Below are 22,575 nucleotides of genomic sequence, written 5' to 3'. Positions count from 1 at the left end.
AGACACCGTCTTATAACTTTTTTCCTCAAAAAACAACAACACACGGTGTCTTATTTTCAGGGGATGTCTTATTTTTTTAATTAGGTTTTTATTACCTTATGGCCTCCTCGGCCGGGCCGCTGGCTCGGGGTGCTGCTGGGCATTCCGCGCGGCGCTGCTGGGCTCTCCGAGCAATTGGCGCTGCAGCAGCCGCCAGTTCCGGGCGCCGAGGTGGCAGGCCTCCTTTGCCGGGCCAGGCGGAGGCGAGGCTGCTGGCTCAGGCGCTCCGCCTGGCGCTGCTGGGTGCTCCGAGCACTCGGTGCTGCTGAGCATTCAGCGCGGCAGGCCTCCTCAGCCGGGTGAGGAAGAGGTGAGGCCGCTGGCTCGGGCGCTCTGTCCGGCGCTGCTGGGCGCTCCGAGCACTCGGCGCTGCAGCAGCCGGTTCTGGGCGGCAGGGTGGCAGGCCTCCTTGGCTGGGCCAGGCAGAGGTAAGGCCGCTGGCTTGGGCACTCCGCGTGCTGACCGCTGCAGCAGCAGCCAGCTCCAGGCCCCGAGCTGGCAGGCCGCAGCCGGCCTGCTAGGTCCCGCTGGCTGGCTGGGGCGTTCGGCTATCTTGCTCCACACCGCATGGAGGTATGCCTTATTTTCGGGGTATGTCTTATATTTCGCAAATGCTTAAAAATCCTGCCATGGCTTACTTTATGACTACAGTACGTCTTAAAAAAAGGGGAAACACAGTAACAAGCTGAAGCAAAAGCGCCTGAGTTTCTTATGGCTGTGCCAGGGAGGAGGGGGAGCCAGAGTTTAAGTTTTGTTCCAACTTGTTTTCATAATGCTAAGCCATGATTTAGCATTACTGTACCTGTATACTGTATACGTGAAGAAGGCCAATGGCTACCATTAGGTTCAGGTTCCATTTGCAGCATTGCTTGAGATCAACCCCTGATTTTAATCCTTTTGGTTGGTTGGTTGGTTTTATGTCAGTTGCCTAATTTTATTTGAGTTCATCTTTAAAAGAAATATAGGTTACAATCCAGAGTTAAGTGTGTGTACTGGGACTAGCAGAAGCTGACTTGTCCAGACTCCTGAAAATGCTCCACTGAGTATCAGTGGAAGGGGTGGACTGTGGCACTGAGAGGGACCCCCCAAAATCAAGCAGAAGCAACTTCCATAAGCTGAAACTACACTCAAGGAAGGTTCTTTGGTCAATTTGGGGGGATTTCCCCACAGTCTTGATGTTTATAACTCTCCTACCACTGCAGCATTTTTACTTGCCAGAGTAATTAAATATCTATTATTTGGTTTAGAGTAAAATGTGCAAAATTAGCAAATATATTTAAAATGTATTTGGTTAGCTTGAATCACACTAGTATGGGTTTTCTTGGCAAACAACTTGCATTTTGTGACAACACAAACTGCTCTTTGTCTGTCAGTAACATTCTGGAAGCAGGAGTTCATTACTTCTATATAGCCATTTTTGCCGAGACAGACTCAGTTCTATGTATATTTGGAGGTGAGCCCAAGTCAGTGTGTTTGGAATGGATTTTTCTTTGTTCTAAGATTTCAGAAGTTGTAACCAAAATGCATAAGGGTAAACAGTCTAAATTTGCAAACGGGGCAGACTTTTAGTAGTTGTGACTGAAGTTGTTCATTCTGGTTCTGATTCAATCCAAAAATGTATTTGAAATTTAATATTACTTATAAGTGCAGAGTGTACACCACCTAATTAAAACAGCCTAAAGAAAAACGAACTTCAGCCTTCCATTAAAGCTACAGGTGGCTTGCCTGGGGCCCTCGAGATACTGCTCAACCCTCAATCCCAGCAAGCATAGTCATTTATCAGCAATGATGGGTATTGTAGTCAAGTAGCATCTAGAGCAGGCATCCCCAAACTTTGGCCCTCCAGATGTTTTGGCCTACAACTCCCATGATCCCTAGCTAACAGGACCAGTGGTTGGGGAAGATGGGAATTGTAGTCCAAAACATCTGGAGGGCCAAAGTTTGGGGATGCCTGATCTAGAGAGTGCAGGTGGGCCACAGTTTAGCCCCTGCTATCTCAAAGACTTACCCCCTTGTCTGTGCCTTCATTTCCTGGATCTTGATTCTTCCCCCTTCCCTGATCCCAAATATACAGAATCTATTATCTAGGAACTTTTGATTCAGGCTAAACTGAAGACCTGCAGGAGGCTAGAAGGGAGAGACATGTACTTCCTTCCTTAAATGTCAACACCAAGGAGTGACTCATAGTCACAACCACTTTTCTAAGGTTTGTCAACTTTGGGGTTTTTTGGTTTTTTTTTGTTCCTCTACATGAATTAGTTTGACCAAACTGCGGGAGGCAGTGGAAGACAGGAGTGCCTGGCGTGCTATGGTCCATGGGGTCATGAAGAGTCGGACACGACTAAACAACAACAACAACAACATGAATTAGAAGGGACGCGAGTGGCGCTGTGGTCTAAACCACTGAGCCTAGGGCTTGCCGATCAGAAGGTCGGCGTTTCAAATCCCTGTGACGGGGTGAGCTCCCGTTGCTCGGTCCCAGCTCCTGCCAACCTAGCAATTCAAAAGCACATCAAAGTGCAAGTAGATAAATAGGTACCGCTCCGGCAGGAAGGTAAACGGCATTTCCGTACACTGTACGCCGGCTCCCTCAGCCAATAAAGCGAGATGAGCGTTAAAGGTAAAGGTGACCATTAGGTCCAGTCGCAGACGACTGGGGTTGCGGCTCATCTCGCTCTATAGACCGAGGGAGCCGGTGTTTGTCCGCAGACAGCTTCCGGGTCATGTGGGCAGCATGACTAAGCCACTTCTGGTGAACCAGAGCAGCACACGGAAACGCCGTTTACCTTCCCGCCGGAGCGGCACCTATTTATCTACTTGCACTTTATGTGCTGTCGAACTGCTAGGTTGGCAGGAGCTGGGTCCGAACAACGGGAGCTCACCCCGTCGCGGGGATTTGAACCGCCGACCTTCTGATCGGCAAGCCCTAGGCTCAGTGGTTTAGACCACAGCGCCACCCACGTCCCTAAAGATTACACCCTGCTTATTGCTCTAGCCAACCAGATTAAGATGCTTAACTCAAGTGGAATCATTAACTTTAATAACTGTGCAGTTGTAAACGTGAATTATTTTTCATTTTCAGTAAAAATTATACATATTTTTTCAAGGTTGAAATACTGATATTATGAGCTACCATTAAATGATCAATATGTCAAGTTTTTGAAGATAGTCCTAATTTTATAGGGTTGGATCCAGGCATGTTCTCCTACAACTGAGTGGCTCCTTTGGTTTGTGGAGGGGACTCCAATCCAGCAGAAATTCCTGTTGGAGCAAACTGGCAAATTGGATCGGAGCAGTAGACAGGATTCTGTTCTGGCCTGCTGACTGCAGGCCGCTTTTGTTAACAACCTGACACTACATAACATATAACTTCAAAGTGAAGGAATCAGGGTTGTACTTAAGCACCCCAATTCTTCCCTTTTTCGTTATAGCCCAAACTTGAATTCGAGCTACAGCTGCTAAGATTCCTGCTGTCTGTAAGCTCTGCTTTCAGCAGCGATCAGCTGCACCCAAGAACTCATGAGTAAAACCAATCCCAGCACGGCTTGCATTTAGTGCCATATTTAAAAAACACCTACACTGGCTCTATTTGCTGAGGAGCAGTTGGGAGCACTACCACTCTATCAGAGAGTTCCCCATCCCTCTTGAGTGGATTTTTATGGGGCTGCAGAGAGGAAGAGGAGGAATCTCCTTTAATCCATTAGCGCATGAGTGGAATTTCACTCATGGGAAATAAGGATCTAGCCCAGGCTTCCTCAACCTCGGCCCTCCAGATTTTTTGGGCCTACAACTCCCATGATCCCTAGCTAGCAGGACCCAGTGGTCAGGGATGATGGGAATTGTAGTCTCAAAACATCTGGAGGGCCGAGGTTGAGGAGGCCTGATCAAGCCCATAAAGTTATTAATACATATTTGCTTAACTTCCACAAGTGAGGAAAACAGTAGTTCAGTTAGGACTGCAGAAACCATTTAAAAACTATTCTGATACTTAATGCCAGTATAGGCACAATCTTAACTTGCATTAGGTAAATGTCGTTAATGTCAGGTCTTTATTTTTTGGTGTGGGACTTGAAAAGAAGGAATGATTTATAAAACCTAAGTCACTGTGTTCATTGTAATTGAAAAGCTGACATAAGTCACCAAAATAACACACTGAAAGCAAGTTTTGTTCTGTCTTAAGTCTTTAATTTAGAAAGCTAACGTAGCATTTGGCAGCTGACAACAGCTTACCTCATGCACTTAATTTAACAACAGGAAGCAGCTTTTTAACTCTCGCATAACTTTTCTCCTAGTTCTTCCTATCACCCAATGGATACCAGAAAAAGTATTCTGCAAAGCTAGCAGAGTGTAAATATATTGCTTTTAGACTTTTTAAAACTTAATTGTCCCCTTGTTTGCAACAGGCTGCAAAACATCTTAAAGCCTGCTCTTTTAGTGGTTAAAAAGCAGGTAGATCTGAAGGAAGGAGCAGAAGAACTCATTGTATGAAATTAATGACTGTGTTAGGTAGTTTCCTTGTCTTGCCTGTGTATAGGACAGATTGTATATTTCTAGCACAAGTATCACAAATTCTCAGAGAAACATCTTCCATTGCATATTTCATAATCTAGTCTTCTAATTTATTTCTGCATTTTTCTTCAGCCTAACACACACTTCTGTTTTTTTGCTGTCTGCAAGTTATGCCCCTGCTGCTTCAATTTAGTATTTAAATATTTGTGTAAAATAGTTTGCACCTGAAAAATTCAAAAAGCTCAAAGAAGCTTAATTCATGACAGTTCATTATTGACGTATGTGGAATTATGGCAGGCAGCAAAAAAGAATTATACATCTTGGATACTGTCAACTACGGTAAGAACCTGAAAATTACCTTGGTTTGTGATATTTTAATACAACACAGCCTTGAAAATCTACAAGTTACTAGGTCACCCTGCCTTCATATACTTGTGTTAGTATATGTTAGTCACTTGTGGTTTAAAACAAATTTACAAAAACTACATGGCCACCTGGAGACAATACTTAACTTTCCACAGCAGCCAAGCAAGTGGCTGTTTAAATGCCTAATATGACACTTGTTAATGAGATGGGATAAGAAGAATCTCAGAATGGAGACAATTAGGCTTTATTCCTGCACAAACTTAAGTTATAACCCCCCCCTCCAAGCCATTGTGTATTCATTTTTATGCAAACTTAAGACTTTGACCCAAAGAAATCTCTGTGTTAAAAAAGAATCCTTAAAAAAAATTCATCAGTTGCTTAAACACAATAGTGTGAAATTGTACTTCAACTTTCTGATAAAATGTTCTGGCAAGCTGAAAATGGTGGTGTGGGACAAGCTGACTGTTCTTTTGCAGACTGAAGGTAAAGGGATCCCTGACCATTAGGTCCAGACGCGGACGACTGGGGTTGCGGCACTCATCTTGCTTTACTGGCCGAGGGATCCGGCGTACAGCTTCCGGGTCATGTGGCCAGCATGACTAAGCTGCTTCTGGCGAATCAGAGCAGCGTACAGAAACGCCATTTACCTTCCCACCGGAGCAGTACCTATTTATCTACTTGCACTGTGTGCTTTCGAACTGCTAGGTTGGCAGGAGCAGGGACCGAGCAACGAGAGCTCACCCCGTCATGGGGATTCGAACAGCCAACCTTCTGATCGGCAAGCCCTAGGGTCTGTGGTTTAACCCACAGCGCCACCCGCGTCCCGTTTTGCAGACTACTAAAGCTTAAAAGCGTTGAGCTTTGGGCATTGAGCTTCAAGCTTCCCTTTCAATCTGTACTGCCCCCAAGTCTTCTCTATCAAATGTTTCATGAAATTATGCGTATTTTCTCTTTCATTTTTCAAGGAACCATAAATCGCTGTATTCAGTGCTACATTCATAATGCTTGCATTGGTTTGTATCATTGCATAGAAATACAGTGGGACCTCTGGTTACAAACGCTTCAGGTTACAAACTCCGCTAACCCAGAAATAGTACCTCAAGTTAAGAACTTTGCTTCAGGATGAGAACAGAAATCATGCTCTGGCGGTGCGCCGGCAGCAGGAGGCCCCATTAGCTAAAGTGGTGCTTCAGGTTAAGAACAGTTTCAGGTTAAGAACGGACCTCTGGAACGAATTAAGTTCTTAACCAGAGGTACCACTGTAGACAATTTGCAGGCAAGGAAGTGGCACTCTAGATGGTTCGGTGATGTCTCCTAGGCCTAGTTGGAATATTCTCTAAACAAGAACAAGAATATATCAGTTGTGTGTTCTCATGCTGAACTCCCTAAGCAACTTAGGGTGCTGATTTTTCATTGTCTGAAAATACTTTTGGCAAGGGATTATGGATAGGTCACAAAGCTTAATTTGGAGGCAGGCCTTTTTTCTCTCTTAAGGCAACTAGCAAATAGATAAAATCATGCAACCCCCCCCCCCATTTTTGTGATAGTGACAGAGCTCTTACAGTTTCACTGAAATTTGCTGAGTAATCATCTTCTTAGGGTTAAATAAAACCCATTACCCTTCCACACAGAAATTCAGAAGTTTTCTCTCCATTGTGCTATATGTAGCTTAGAAGTAGCAGATCTTGGAGCACTTAAGGAGAAATAGGAGTAAAGAACAGTGGTGACCTCATGGCTATTTTTGTATTCAAGTGTGCTTGTTCCAGAAAAGACAAGCCATGGGAAATGTATGTATCCGTGACCTTCATTTGTTCCTAAATGGAAACAGGCCTCTAATATTGGAATGAAGCAACATACAGTGGTACCTTGACTTACGAATGCTTCGACTTCCGAAGGTTTCAACTTACAAAGTCGACAACCCCGGAAATATTTTCGCCGCATGCGCAGAAGCGCAAAATCGCGCTTCGTGCATGCACAGAACAAGCGCTTCGACATCCAAAAACCTCGACTTACGAAGAGCGCCACAGAACACATCGTCTTCGTAAGTTGAGGTACCACTGTACTTAAAAGCAACATTTTAAAAACTTGAAAAATTCTTGAATCCACAGTTCAAAGGTACGAGTGTAATTGATTATAGCATTGCTTTTGTCTCTGACCAGGTTGCTGAAAAAGCAACATTCTTGGGACTTAATATTGCCAAAGTACTTTCAAATGCTGCAGAACACAGAATGTCTTCAGGTATTTGTTCCAGGAATGCAGTCTGAGAGTCTGCCAAGTGTGTTGCTTAATCCTGCAACATGGTGACATGTACAAATGAAACCATGTGTTTTCAAACATTTATCAATCAAGGAACAACCATGTGAAAGTTCAATTGTATTTCAAATTCATACAAATTTTCCATTTTCTGAAGTTAATGAAACAAAAATGGAAGTTTTTGGAAACTACAGATCTTCCAGACACTAGAGAAGTTGTTATTTTTCAATATTGGTATATTTTCCTTGAAGGATATAAATAGAATAAAGGATAAAAAACAAAGAGCCAGTGGTGTTGAGGCCAGGCCAGAATATAAAACCAATACATGGAGGACCAGGGTTCAAATTCTGCCTTGGCCATGAGCTCGCTATATGACATTGGCCCAGTCACTCTCTCAGCCAAACCAGCTCACAGGATTGTTGGGAGCATAAAATGGAAAAGAGAGAGAAACATGTACACCACCTTGAGCTGCTTGGAGGAAAGGTGGGGTGTAAATAGAATCATAAATTTAAAGTAAATGGACTCCATAGGGTTCTAATCACAAGTCCTTGGGGGAAATCCATTGTCTAGATATGGCCCAATTTGATAAAATAATACCATTGCAAAAAGTGTTCTAATTTTCCAAAAAGATTCCTGTCTTGAGTTTCTTAGCAATCTCTGTGTCAGCAGAATTCAGCAGCTCCTTGGATCGATCACAATTTACCTCCTACTGCTTAAGGCTGGCTGCATATTTCTAAAAACCATTTCAGGCTAAGTAATTGCTTTGGATGATGCCTTCCTAGAGCAGATTAACAAACATTCATAAAAGAGATATAAATAGTCACTTCATTTTTCTAGAAGGTGGAAAAAGCAATATGTGGATTGACTATCTTGGACTTCATTCTCACCAACAGGGAATAACTGGTCAGTAAAGTAGAAGTAGTGGAACCTTGGGAGGAAATGACCATTTCCTTTTGGGATTCATTATACAGAGGAAAGGGAAAGCTGAGTGTAGTTAGACATGCACTCTGGACTTTTAAATTTTTGATTTCTAAAAGTGTAATGAACTAACTATACTGGCTGAGATCCCATGGTCAGAAATACTCAAAGAATGGGTCACGATAGATGGGATTTCTTAAAGGTAAAGATGTTTGAAGGCACAACCACAAACAATTCCAACAAGCAATAATAGTAGGTGATATCTAAAGAAACCAGTATCAGGGCATAAGGAACTTTTAGATGAGCTGAAATTTAAAGGGGACATGTTTAAGAAGTGGAAGAAGGGGCAGGTTGCAAAGGAAGAGTATAAATAAGTAGCCAATGCTGGCAGGGAGAAGGTCAGGCAGGCTAAAGCTCAGAAACAAGCACAGAATTACAAGAGAGGTTAAAAATAATAGGGGCTTTATGGCTATGTTTGAAGCAATAGAAAGAACAAAGAAGTAGTAGGTCCTCTGCGTGGAGAATACCGAGAAATGCTACCGTATTGGATGACGGAGAGAAAGCAAAACTGTTCAACATCTACTTTGTCTTCACCCAAAAGCAAAGCAGTGCCCAATGTGGTGATAACATATTAGTCTTTCACCAAAAGAAATCTGAAAGGCTGGGGCTTCATGGCTTCAAAATGTCCTTAATTTTACATTACTGGCACTGTACAAATGTATCAGTGGGTTCTTCCAATTGATTTTTACACTTGACCCTGCATTCTGGGTTTGGAGTGTATCTAGTGTGCAACTGACTCCACTTGTCAATGGGCTAAGCACTGCATTTATATTTACCATTACAAATCACCATAAAATCATAACCATGAGCTGTTAGATCCTGGCACTTGAAATTTATTTTTTCCATATCAGTATACTGGATATTTCTAAATTATCCTGTGTAGTTCAACTATGTTGTATAGGTCTGATACCAGTATGACTACTTCAGATTTTGCCTTTGCTGCAATCCTATTGAATTCAATAGGACTTAATTCTAAATAAGCATGGTTAGGATTACACTACTAGGATACACTACTGAATAGGCATAATTAGGATTACACTAGGGCAATAGTAAATGCACAATGGTTCTTTGACTTCAGTGCCTATGAACCTATATGACAGTTCCTTGGACTAGGTACACTAGGTGACTCAGAAGGATCTGGCTCAGTATTGCCGTGACTAGATGCTTCACAAGCTGTTCCATCTCTGCATCTAGGTTTTTGCTTGAGTCTTGTTCTTGTAATTCTGCAGTGCAAAGATTTTTCAGAAAGCATACTTCAGTTGTGTGTAAATCCAGTATTAATCTCTAATTATGTGATCATAAGTAAGGAAAGTCCAGTTTGCCCCTAACCTGTTTAGAATTTTCAAAGGCAGAAAGATCTAAGACCATAGGAATGGATTCCTTTCATCTTGCTTTAAGCTTGCTGTCTGAATCTCTCATATTAGACAGTTTGGTAGCTATGTGTATATTATTTCCTGTTGGTCGACTGGGCTGCAGAGAGAGCTGCGTCATGGCACTCTTGGGATGACTATTAGAAACTGCTAGGATTTCAGGAAATGTCTTCATTGTAACCCTTCCATGGAAATTAGTTTCTGATTCATGTTCTGCGGGGTTACCTTCCACTCTTCCGTTCCACTCCTGAGGCTACCAGGCTAATTGTTTTGTTCTTCTAAAAAGAATCTTATGAAAATGTGAAGACACAGGCAATGCAATACAATAGAGACAAGTTTGCTTGTTAAGGATTACTGCTGTTTCTAAGAAAATAAGTATTTTTTACATACTTAAAAATGTGTTTTATGTAATTGAAAATACAATTATATTAATTCTTCCTTATTATATAAAAGTATTGGACACTGACCCATAGAACAGTTGTATTAACATTTAAGAAAAAAGAAGGAAATGAAAATTTTAATAAAAATGTTAGATGTTGTGAAGCTGTAACTGAAACCTTAGCAACTTAAAGGGGAGACCACTCTTAATCTTGGGTGGGGGGAATGCAGTGTAGTTGGCTCTTGATAGATGTGGAGTAAGGGAATAAGTTACCAGTGTTAGTTGTGGGGTGGGGGTACACATCCATTTTATATATTTACAACTGGAGTCTCAGGCTTAAGGCCCAGGGTTTTTTAAGTTCTTTTGGGCTCCAACTACAGCACCCCCAAAACTCTACACAAATTACTGAACTATCTTCACAGTTAGAAATTACAATCTAGAAATTATCACAGTACAGTATGACAAAAGGAGTGAATCAGGAGTGGCTGCTACTGCACGCCTCAGCATCAGAGTTGTCCATGACTACTTTAAAATTAGCATTGTTGGTGTGAAAAGCATAGGACATGGGTAGGCAAACTAAGGCCTGGGGGGCCGGATCTGACCCAATTGCCTTCTCAATCTGGCCCACGGACGGTCTGGGAATCCGCGTGTTTTTACATGAGTAGAATGTGTCCTTTTATTTAAAATGCATCTCTGGGTTATTTGTGGGGCACAGGAATTCGTTCATTCCCCCACAAAGTCTGAGGGACAGTGGACCCGGCCCCCTGTTGAAAAAGTTTGCTGAGGATGGGATGCAGTGCAGGTGAGCAGAAAACTCTGGAATCGGCAGTCTGTCAGCTTTTCCAGCCAAGAGGGAATACTAGCCTGCAGCATCCCTACCACACTGCCTTAGAAAAACCATAATTTCTGTAAAGTTTTTAATCATCAATGTGTTTCTCTTTGCAGCAATGGCAGCCATTCGGAAAAAGCTGGTTATAGTGGGTGATGGTGCCTGCGGCAAGACCTGTCTGCTCATTGTATTTAGTAAAGACCAGTTCCCTGAAGTATATGTTCCCACGGTATTTGAAAACTATGTAGCAGATATTGAAGTTGATGGAAAACAGGTGAGTCTGCACTTCTGCCACTAGCACATCACCTACATCTGTTTTACAGAGTATATAGTTAGCATAAATGAAACTACTGTATAGTTAAGAGATCAATATCATGGATTGAATCCTGAGTCTCATTCATGCAAATGAAAAGGCTTCTTCCATCTAGGAGAACTGGAAGGTTTCTGCTGAGGAAAGGGGTTGAGATTTTCAGTTAACCTTTCATGCACCCCATGCTACCAGAGAGGTCCCAAACATCCAGAGCAGCTGTTGGAGATGTTGTTGTTGTTTAGTCGTTCATTTTTTTTTAAAAAAATAATTTTTATTAATTTTTAGAAAAAGAAAACACATACAAAGTATACAACATAAACTCTGTCCCTTCATTTTCCCTCCACCCACAAGCCCACCTCTGCCACCAGTGAGACCCATGGGTATTGGGGAACAAAGGGGTCCATTTTAAGCTGGGTTTGACCTCCCCCCTCCTTCCTCCCCCCTCATCCCCCCCCTGCCACTGAGAGGACAAAGGCGGAGGATCTCTGGGGATTGGCTTATCCCCCAGCTATTTCTTCACTGTACTGAAAAAAAGAAAAACAAGAAAAAAGGGGGGGAAAGCAAAAATATAAAAAGGGGAAAAAAGGAGAGAAAAAAAAGGAAAAAGGAAAAATATTAATGGCTTCCACGACTCTCCTCCTCCTGGATTTCCCAACCTCTTTACATAGTTATGGCGGGTTTTCTAATCCAATTCAGAATCTTATTCTTATAATATTAACACAATCCTCCTCCTTCTTTATGCTGTCCCCCTCTGAGCCCCCCCCTGCCACTGGGGTAGCCCGAGGAGTCCAGCAGTCAAAAGGTTCCATTTTTGTGTCTGGGTTTCCCTCCACCCTTCCCTCTCCCCTCAAGGCACCCCCTGCCACTGGGTACCAAGAGTAAGAAGGGGGAGACAGGCAGTTTTCCACCCAAACACCTCCTGATCACCAAAATTATTCAAAAACAAACTCTAAGCATATTTCCTCAGCCATTCTTTTTACTCCCTCCAGAAAGCTCTTAACCTTAAACTATAAAAATCTCTCCTCCCCCCCCCCAATGTCCCTCCTCCCAATTGGATCAGCATATCCTTTAACAGGCCAAGATTCCGACACCGTTGTTCATAAACCAAAAAAAGTACCTTAAACTAAAATTTTTACCCCACACCAATTCTTTCCCACATCCACTTCCAGACCTCTGCTCCTCCCTCTTTCTGCCTTTCCCTCCCTTCACTAACACCATTCAACATTTCAGTCTCTCCAGGATTTTCACTTCCATCAATCTTCTCTTCACATTGCTTCTCCTTGTCGGCCTCGTCTCTTTGTTCTGATCTTTGTTTTTCATCATCCAACACATATTTTTTATGGTCTGAATCAGTCTCCAAATTGTCCTCAAATTGTTGCTCCACACACACAATCGCATAATCAAAATTGTCCTCTAAATCTTGCTCTTGCACCTCATTCTCCTTTTCTGTTGGATTGAAGCATTGCCTTTCCTTGTAGATATCTTCCCATGTTTGTAGATAGCCCAGCACAGCCTCCTGGAAAGCTTGAGAGAATTTTGTTTTCATAGTTCACTTGACCACAGGCAGACCAGAGATAAGGGCAGAAGGGTACTGGAAAATTCCTCTCTACCACGTTGTCGGCTCCATCTTGGCTGTTCTTATCCTTTGTCTTTAACCTCATCAGATTTCAAATTTACAGTCCACTTAAATCCTTTTAAAACCTTTTGAATCAATTTTTCCAATTCACAGGAATAAAATCGTCTTTCTTAGTCCTTTAACAATTTGACAGCTTTTGACAGCTGTCAAAGCGTCCTCCCCCTTGTTGCTGCTGAACCTCAAGGGGCAACGACACCGGGGACTGGGGAGGTTTGGAAAAGTCTTTCTTTCTCTCGGGTCCGCAATCTTGAAAGAAGTTTTCCCTTTTCGGCTTGGGAATATTTAATGCGCCTCCCAATTGTCCATTTGGAAGAGATCGGCTTCCGTTACTTTAGAATCTCTTCCTATCTTCAAATTTAAAATTTTTAAGATCCGAATGGAGATTTGACTTACTTTGAGGAAGTCTTTTATTTCTTTGGAAGAATCCGCCGCTTGCAGGCTGAGGACTCGGAGCTTCACTTCAAGGAGGTAAGATGAAACCCAAAAATGGCTCCCGCGACTCCACTCCGCTGGCTCTCGATTGCTCTACTGAGCTCTCGGGCAGCAGAGGATTCGCGTCCGGAGCAAACAGCTGGGCACTATGTCACCGGGACTCTCTACCCGGTGTTTTTTCGGGGAGTCCGCTCGCTCTGCGGACTCCCCCCCCCCCTCCACGAAGCCAGGGACTTCGGAGCACGAAGTCCCTGCGTCCAACTTCACCAGCGCGACGAATCGGAAGCCTGTTGTTGTTTAGTCGTTCAGTCGTGTCCAACCCTTCGTGACCCCATGGACTATAGCACGCCAGGCACTCCTGTCTTGCACTGCCTCCTGCAGTTTGGTCAAACTCATGTTCGTAGCTTCGAGAACACTGTCCAACCATCTTGTCCTCTGTCGTCCCCTTCTCCTAGTGCCCTCCATCTTTCCCAACATCAGGGTCTTTTCCAAGGATTCTTCTCTTCTCATGAGGTGGCCAAAGTATTGGAGCCTCAGCTTCACGATCTGTCCTTCCAGGGAGCACTCAGGGCTGATTTCCTTAAGAATGGATAGGTTTGATCTTCTAGCAGTCCATGGGACTCTCAAGAGTCTCCTCCAGCACCATAATTCAAAAGCATCAATTCTTCGGCGCTCAGCCTTCTTTATGGTCCAGCTCTCACTTCCATACATCACTACTGGGAAAACCATAGCTTTTAACTATACGGACCTTTGTCGGCAAGGTGATGTCTCTGCTTTTTAAGATGCTGTCTAGGTTTGTCATTGCTTTTCTCCCAAGAAGCAGGCGTCTTTTAATTTCGTGACTGCTGTCACCATCTGCAGTGATCAAGGAGCCCAAGAAAGTAAAATCTCTCACTGCCTCCATTTCTTCCCCTTCTATTTGCCAGGAGGTGATAGGACCAGTGGCCATGATCTTGGTTTTTTTGATGTTGAGCTTCAGACCATATTTTGCGCTCTCCTCTTTCACCCTCATTAAAAGGTTCTTTAATTCCTCCTCGCTTTCTGCTATCAAGGTTGTGTCATCTGCATATCTGAGGTTGTTGATATTTCTTCCAGCAATCTTAATTCCGGCTTGGGATTCATCTAGTCCAGCCTTTCGCATGATGAATTCTGCATATAAGTTAAATAAGCAGGGAGACAATATACAACCTTGTCGTACTCCTTTCCCAATTTTGAACCAATCAGTTGTTCCATATCCAGTTCTAACTGTAGCTTCTTGTCCCACATTGAGATTTCTCAGGAGACAGATGAGGTGATCAGGCACTCCCATTTCTTTAAGAACTTGCCATAGTTTGCTGTGGTCGACAGGAGATAGGAGGGAAAAAATCACTCCCTTTTCCACCACGGAGACTATCCCATTAGCAAAATTCTGCTCACATGAAATCTGAATCCATCCCAAGGAAACTTGGATGAATCTATGGGCATGTGTTTACATTTGGGGGGTGGCCTCCTGGTTCTCTTAATGAGTTCATATATGGTTGCTACTCTGTGTAAATAGCACTCTCACTAAATAGAAGGTTTGACTAGCTTAATGTTAGATTCCCCCCCTCTCAAATCATTTTAATGAAATTGAAGGGTATTTGTTCTGTTCTCAGTTACATGTTGCTAAAGTTAATGAAAGGATATCTTAGAAACAGCTTAAAATGTTGTACATTCAGTGGGTTAGTATTGGAACAAACTGTTTCGCCAATTAAAATTTTGTGGGGATGCCTCTTTTGCAGAGTGCAGCACATAGCAGCATTTTTTTTACATAGGTGTGTAGAAGTAATGAAAAGCAGAACTGAATCTGTTTTATTCTTGATCATCAGACTTTATTTGAAACCAAGCTAAATTTTGTAAGTTTCTTTATTTTTAAATTTTAATGTATTTATAAACCACTTAAGACAGTCTGTAAGCTATTTACAGAATAACAAATACAATATATAGCAATGAAACTGAGAGGCTACGATATATAATGCAGTACAGTATTAAACATAAATACAATATTGTGCAATAAACAATAAAATCCTAAAAAGCAAAAGTATAACAGGTCTCTTTGAAGCACCTTTAGAGTCCGGGATCCCTTCTTCAGCCTCCCACTTACTAAGGCACATCCTGACTCGCAAAGTGCTACAATCATACCCAAATTCTGCCATACAGATACACAAATCATACAGTGCCTACTACCGTACTAATTCAATATCACCTTCTCCATTCTACTCCCACACCTTACATTGCTTCACCAAAACAGCTAGAAGGCTTTCAGAAACAACAGTATGTATGTGTGCCATTTATATGTGGATTTAAATACAGGATATTCATTTCAAACTACAGAAGAATTTATTATCCTACTGCACAGCAGTATTAGCAATTTCCTACATAAAGGGGAAAACTGGTTTATATGAATACAATCTTGGTCTCTCAGAAAAATCCTGCAAAGTTTTCCTTTCCTTATACCGTGCCCTGTATTTAAGTCTGTCACTCCAGTGGCAGTTTTTTGAGAATGACATTTGCACAGAATTGTTTTAAGTCTTGGTGCTCCTTCTCATTTGTTTGTACATGAGTGTAGGTGCCCAAGTACAAAAGGTGCGTGCCTCATGTCAGCTTGGAATGGCTTCTTTGTGAGCTAAATTACAACTCTGCCCTACAGTGTAAACAAATTTTAGGGACCTTTATCCATTTTGGTCCCTGCTCTTTAAAGATTTTCACCAAAAAAATCATTGATTTAAAGATGTGTTTATTATGAACTGAAGCAGGGAACATATGTACTGGGGGTATTAAAATGTAAAATGAGAAGTGGCCTTCAATTTGGTCTTGGGTGTAATACTTTGAATAATTTGCAAATTGATCCAAACCTCTGAATGTTCAATCATATGCATCTGGAAAATGTAAAGTGATATTTCTGTTAAGTTATTTCTTATCAATACACTACACTAGTGGCCTTAAGTAGAATAGAAGTTCCCAAGGAACTGTTCGAACTGAATTTTTGGACACAGATATAAAAGCACTGAAACTGTTTGTGGGGTTGTTGTTGTTGTTTTAAAAAAACCTTTTATCCTGCTTTTAGGGAAGGCTCAAAGTGGTTTACAATTAAACATCTTTCAGTCAAACATCCACAAAACTCAAAATACTCAATTATATCTAAAAACTATAAAACATCATAACACAAAGTGGCCGTCTGAAACTGTAATCCAGTGATCAGCATCCTTAATGGAGCATCCTCCAGAAGCCAGAATGAATTTAGGCTGACTGAAAATATCAGAGATTGGCTTGCCTGATATCACTCAGCACCAAGTTCCATAATTTAGGATGGAGGAGTCAGAAAAATACAATTGATACTGATTCTCCCCCATTTCCTTTAATGCAAGGTGCTTCAAGCAAACATCTATTATCACAGTCATACTTGGTAGTGATCGAAACCTACAACCGGCAATGCAGTTTTATAAAATCTAGCTAACAGTGAAACTCATGAGCAATACAGCTAAACACTCAAATTAATTTTTTCTAACTAGTGGAGGCCGAAAAAAATAGGTGGATATTTTTTCCCCAAAGAGAAGCTCTGGAAATCTGTTCAGGGCCCATATAAAGAAGGCCTTTGCTCCTTGCACAGCTGTTCTCACCACTGTTGAAAGTGGCATATGGAACAGTGTATTATTTCTTTTTAAATGAGAGAGTGCTTAAATGGAGATGGAGATGCTCTGAAATCTCAGGACAAGAACTTTTAACACCACCCTGACAAGCCTTATCTATTAAGGTACCTTCTATTATTGACAGAATGCCCTTATTCTTCCTGTAGGTGGAGCTGGCCTTATGGGATACAGCAGGACAAGAAGACTATGACCGACTTAGGCCTCTTTCATACCCTGACACCGACGTTATACTTATGTGTTTTTCAATTGATAGTCCTGATAGTTTAGGTAAGTAGTTAAAACTAAATTCATGTCATGGCCTCTAAATTACTGCATTGCTACGGTAGCAGGATGTCTATACTATATAAGCTAAAACTTGTGTTTTCAATGAAATATTAGTTCTTGTGGGGGATCTCATTTCTTAATTATAGCTGTGAACAAAGTGTATAAAAAGATTGATATTATGAAGGTAGGCAAGTTTTATGTAGGAAAGGAGGCTAATATCAAGGACAAAACAGTTGGAGAATTCCATGTTTCTGTGTCTAAAACTGAGCTGAGAGAAACATTAACTTCCCTGATGTGATGAAGTTAGATCTTTTATCACATTTTATTCTACAAGAGGCAAGTTCTTTTCTCTTTAAATGCTATTGAATTTCAATGCAGATATGTGTGGGAATAGTTTGTTAACTAAGGGTAGCTGTAACTTTAACAGGGGGGGAATCTGTTTTACTTAGCTGAACATACTTTTGAGGGAATATGCAAAAATATAAAATACATATTTTTGAAGGCAGTATTTCTTCCATAAATCCAGCTTTAACTACTCTAAACTAGCTCCAAAATGTACTGTTCAGTGATTAATGGGAATTCATCATTGGCTCAGTAAAAAGAAAAATTTAAGACCTTGTTCTTCTACAAATCTTCCCAAGTGACTTAAATCAGGGAATGGTAGCAGGCTGAGATTCGTAATGTTCCTTTCTGCCTCGTTTACTAGCTGAAACAGACTAGTGGCAAAGAAATGGTGGCAGAAGGTGGGGAAACTGCTATGGATTCGGTCTTTGCCAAATTAGAGAATGTTGCAAGGAAAAATATATTCCATTAGGATAAGCTATTTGGGAGCTGCCAAAATGGAAACTGGAATCCATTGGAACTGGTGCAAGGATCACACCTAGGAAGGGGGGGGATCCTGACTGCTCTCACTAACTGCTAACAGCTGAGAAAATCTCAAATGGCCTGTCGTTTGGGATCTTTAAACTCTGGTGTCTAGCATTTTGAGAGCCCAGCCAGTAAGGCTGGTGAGGGATATGGGAAAATGAGCTCCCATGGAAATTTGCTGTACATGTACATGACTGAAGATTGATTTTCTGATGTGATTTTTTATTTATTTCAGAAAACATTCCAGAGAAGTGGACTCCAGAGGTGAAACACTTCTGCCCCAACGTACCAATCATCCTGGTAGGAAATAAGAAGGATTTGAGGAATGATGAACACACAAGGCGGGAACTGGCCAAGATGAAGCAGGCAAGTCTTTTTTCCGTTTCCATGCAGTGTCTGTTCCTCTTGTATGTGCTACTGGGGGCTTGGGCTAAGTCTGAAAAATCTTTATTTTATTAATACAGCAGCTGACTTAGAAAGTACTTGAATTTTCAAGTATGTGTATCCTAAAAGATGCTTTGGAATCTGCCTGCTAAGTAGCTTGAATTCTTAAGAGTCACACTTACTGAGCGGGCTTTTTACCTGGAGTTTGTAGCTGGAGCGAGGTGCACAGCTTTGGAGGCACCGCTTGCAGGGCGGGGGCGCGGCCCCGAGTGACACCCCCTCCAGGGTGGTGCCCGGGGCATACTGCCCCCACACTTGCTCTGCCCCTGCTCAGAAATAAGTCCCACTGAATTCCATGGCAATTGCTGCCTGATAAGTATGTAAAGGATTGTAGCCTGAATTAGCTAATCTCACAGTTGCCACATAGGACTGTCAATAAGGGACACTATAAATTTCCAGATCTATGGGAAAAGATTATTCCCTTTCCCCAGCTTATTCATTTTTACACATTTTTTTCCAGAGTGGAAGAAGGTGGAGGGATATTTAAGACGACTAGAAACTGGGAGACTAGGGTTAAAATCAGCCATAAAACTCACTGTTGTGACCATGGGTCAATCCCTCAACCTAACCTACCTCACAGGATTGCTGTGAGGATGACATGGGGGGGAAATAGACTCATGAATGCCACCATGAGCTCCTTGGAGGAAAGGTGTAATGGCTATACTGATGAATGAATAAACAAAATTAAAAATCTCTCTCTTGCCTGCCTGCCGACAATTTTGAATTGTTGGGAGGAGACCAGGTTTGGAATTTCAAAAAAAGAAGCCTAACCTAAAAATGAAAGTCAAAAGAACATGTGACACAATCAGGATCTTCAGGCCTGCAGACATTAGACTTTACATGTAGGTCCCCAGCAAATCCAGTGTGCGGCTGTCTGCTAGGTCAAGCTTTCCTTAGGTAGATGTGCAGATAAGGATGTGCAGACAAGGATCCTGTATTAGGTATGCTGAGCTCTTATCTGAACCATCTCCTACACCACCCTACTTTTTGTGATAGCATTTTAAGTTTGCCAAAGTGTTTGAGTATTTTTATCTTCACATCAACACTTTAAAGTAGATAATAGTGTAATTTTAGCAAAGCAATCGAAAGAACAGTACTAGCAGCACTTCAAAGACTGACAAATTTATTACAGCATAAGCTTTTGGGGGATAAAGCCCACTTTGTGTCCGCAGCACACGCAGCCCTCCCCCCTTGAGGACACACGATTAGAAATTTAGTTCATTGTTGTCAAAGCACTCCTAAGGTGCAAGAATCACCTGCACTGCTCCAGCTAAATAGGTAGCTAGGCATCTCCTCCTTCACACCTGTGCTCCGATCCAGACAACAGTGCAGCCACGCCTCCACCAGCACATTTAAGCCCCCTTAAATGAATTTCGTCCCTGCTACCAAACCTTCAAAGATTCGTCTCTAGTAATTGCATTTTGCCAGGAAACAGTACAGAAGAGTCTGCCTGGCTTTCCTGCGTTGGAAATAGCAGCATTCTGTTATGCCTTTAGACAACTAAACAAAAGTATAATAAAACTGTATAATTGCAAATAGTTTACAGTATTTTTATTTTTATTTTTCATGGCGTGGGCACATCCCCTGGTCTGTCTCCCTACCCAGCTGGCCAAATCTAACTGTTCAGTGGCATCGCCAAAATTCTATAGTGCAGTACTAGATTTCCTGAGTTGGGCAAGCAATGTGCTGTGGTAAGAAAACTGCCACAGGTACAAAGGGATATTTCATATGTTGCTACAGTAATATGATTGCTTCTAAAGCAGGATCATCACATGGAAAGTTCCATGTTGGCATTGTGCCTACCTGGGCTTGCTTTGTAGAGCAGCTTTAGGATCTAAAGTTTAGGTCATTTTCTCTGTATTTTTTCCAATACTCGAGAATATTCTAGATGTTGGACAAAGGTTATTGACTACTTGATGCTAAAACATTATGCCCTTTTCTTTAGTAAAAATGCTTGCTCACTGTGAGGAAGCCTAGTGTTACGGGTGCAGAGGGATTCACTGTTAGACAGAGATATTTATCTGCCTCTTGGTAACACCCTGCAATATAAATAAGTTAGGTTTCTCGACTGCTATGTAATAGTCCTTTTAAACTGCACGTCTATACCTGACAGTTCTCTGACAGCCCAACAAACTCTTAAGTTCATTTAAATCACTAAGATGTGTGTTGCAACATGTCACTAACTTATAAAACAACTGTCACCTGAACAGTACCTGGGGCAGTAACTGGTCCCCCTTTTCTGCTACACATACTGAGGAATAATGCAGCAAATAAATGATCTCACAATTTTTTTCTCTTTAAGGAAGAAGAGAAGCACAGGGAATAGAATGTAGGTTTTAAGATTCAAGTTTTTGATGGCTTATTTGCACTGACTGCTGCACCATGAAACCTACTGGTAGTGTACCAAACCATTTTTAAGTGTTCACTTCAATTTTAGAAGGCCTCACTTTGCTAGAAGAGCATTGCCAGAAGTTTATCCCCTTCATATTAGCAGCAGAGAATCAGGGGCTTGCATCTGAATTGGGAGGATAAAAACCAAAATGGTCTGTCTTCCTTCCTTTTGAACTATGTTAATTGTTTTTGTGTTTGTACAGGAGCCAGTGAAACCTGAAGAGGGCAGGGATATGGCAAACCGCATTGGTGCTTTTGGATACATGGAGTGCAGTGCAAAGACCAAAGACGGTGTGAGGGAAGTTTTTGAAATGGCCACTAGAGCTGCTTTACAAGCGCGACGTGGCAAGAAAAAATCCGGGTGCCTTCTCTTGTAAAGCACGGCCAGGGGAAGATGGCTGAAGCAGCGCCCTGCACTCGATAAATTTTTGAAGTGCTGTTTATTAATCTTAGTGTATGATTACCAGCCTTTTTCATTTATCTATAATTTACTTAAGAGATTTAAAATTGAGTCTTGCTACCAGTATTTAGAAGCCAACCATGATTTTTTTTATAACGGTCTGCATCAAATACATCTGTGCACACAAGGGTTAACTTCAACATTCCTTTAACAAAACTTTCTCTGCACTTGCAGGATATGCCAGGCGCTAATTCAAGACAATTCTCTAACTTCTTGCTTTTTTTTAGAAATGGGGAGGGGAAAGCTGGTAACACTGAGAATTGGGCTGTAACTACTTCATAACTAACATGTTCTAGCCTATTCAGGCACAACAGACATGGCTGTGGATGAGGTCCTGAGTAACTTCAGTATTTTCACATTTGATTTCCCCCCCCCCAAAAAAAATTCTGTACTCAAAGGCTCTGAAGTGTAAAATGGTGGTTGAGAAATGTGATTATCCTGAAATAACCAAAGTCCCATCCAGCTATGAAAAGTGACAGTTCTGTGGTTTCATGTTAGTTACCTTATAGTTACTGTGTAATTAGTGCCACTTAAATGTATGTTACCAAAAATAAATCTATATACCCCAGCCTAGATGTAGTATTTTTTGTATAATTGGATTTCCTAATACTGTTGCTTGTAACTTCTGTGTACGGTGTTCTGGGTTTTTTAATAGTGTACTTGCAAATAAAGTCAAATGGAGATTGATGCCCTTTCCCCATTTGTAATTGTCCAACCCATTTGTATGACTTAAACATGCCCAGAAAGCTCATCTTAATACCTCCTTCAGGAGCAAGGGGAAAGCAGCTGTTTTACAGTCAAGGTAACTGAATGTTTCAGAAGCTTTAAGTTAACCCCTGCTGAATCCAGCTCCAAGCTGAAAATGCAATTTCTTGTTAATCTGCTGGCCAAATTCCCATCCTGTGAACATCTTGCTGTTCTGCAGCAAACTAAACTCTCTTCTGTATTTCCTGTTTCCAACAACTAATAAAATAAAGGCAGTTTTCTAAGCTCCCTGTATTCTGGTGTTTGTGTTCTTCGCTGTGTAGAAGCTTGCATTCAGGGTGGAACAATGTGAATTTAAAAAGAAAGCCAACACTCATCTTTTTGTCTATAATTGCCAGCAGCACAGCACTGTCTGCAAAATATAACAACCGTACTTCAAAATATGAAGATGTGTAACTCACTCCTGAATATCCAGCGGCTGGGCTCTTGACTAGTGCTGGCAACTTGATACCAGTACTCCTAGCAAGCTGCCTAAGCAGGTATGAAGGTGGGGTAGAGCAGAGCAGTGCCTTTTCCTCAAGAAGGATCCATGCTTGCATTGCCAGGTTAAAACATGTCTACACAACAGAAGATAACTGCACAGCAAAGTTTCTGGCAAATAGTCATCTTAATGCG

At 41.8% G+C, this 22,575-nt stretch overlaps 1 protein-coding gene across 2 annotated transcripts in view; it reads left to right on the top strand.

The window, feature by feature from the left end:
• Window positions 1–22,184, top strand: part of RHOA (ras homolog family member A) — a 33,500-nt gene extending 11,316 nt beyond the window's left edge. For both annotated transcript variants that reach the window (XM_035105965.3, XM_088663189.1), the window contains exons 2-5: window positions 10,840–10,997; window positions 16,916–17,036; window positions 18,136–18,266; window positions 20,939–22,184. In XM_035105965.3, the coding sequence (XP_034961856.1) occupies window positions 10,842–10,997; window positions 16,916–17,036; window positions 18,136–18,266; window positions 20,939–21,112 (582 nt within the window). In that variant the 5' untranslated portion in view covers window positions 10,840–10,841 and the 3' untranslated portion in view covers window positions 21,113–22,184. The remainder of the gene's footprint in view (window positions 1–10,839; window positions 10,998–16,915; window positions 17,037–18,135; window positions 18,267–20,938) is intronic.
• The last annotated feature ends 391 nt before the right edge of the window (window positions 22,185–22,575 follow it).

This window comes from Zootoca vivipara, chromosome 2 (assembly GCF_965207765.1).
Source record: "Zootoca vivipara chromosome 2, rZooViv2.hap1.1, whole genome shotgun sequence".
Taxonomy (NCBI): domain Eukaryota; kingdom Metazoa; phylum Chordata; class Lepidosauria; order Squamata; family Lacertidae; genus Zootoca; species Zootoca vivipara.
This window is presented reverse-complemented; position numbering and strand designations above follow the sequence as displayed.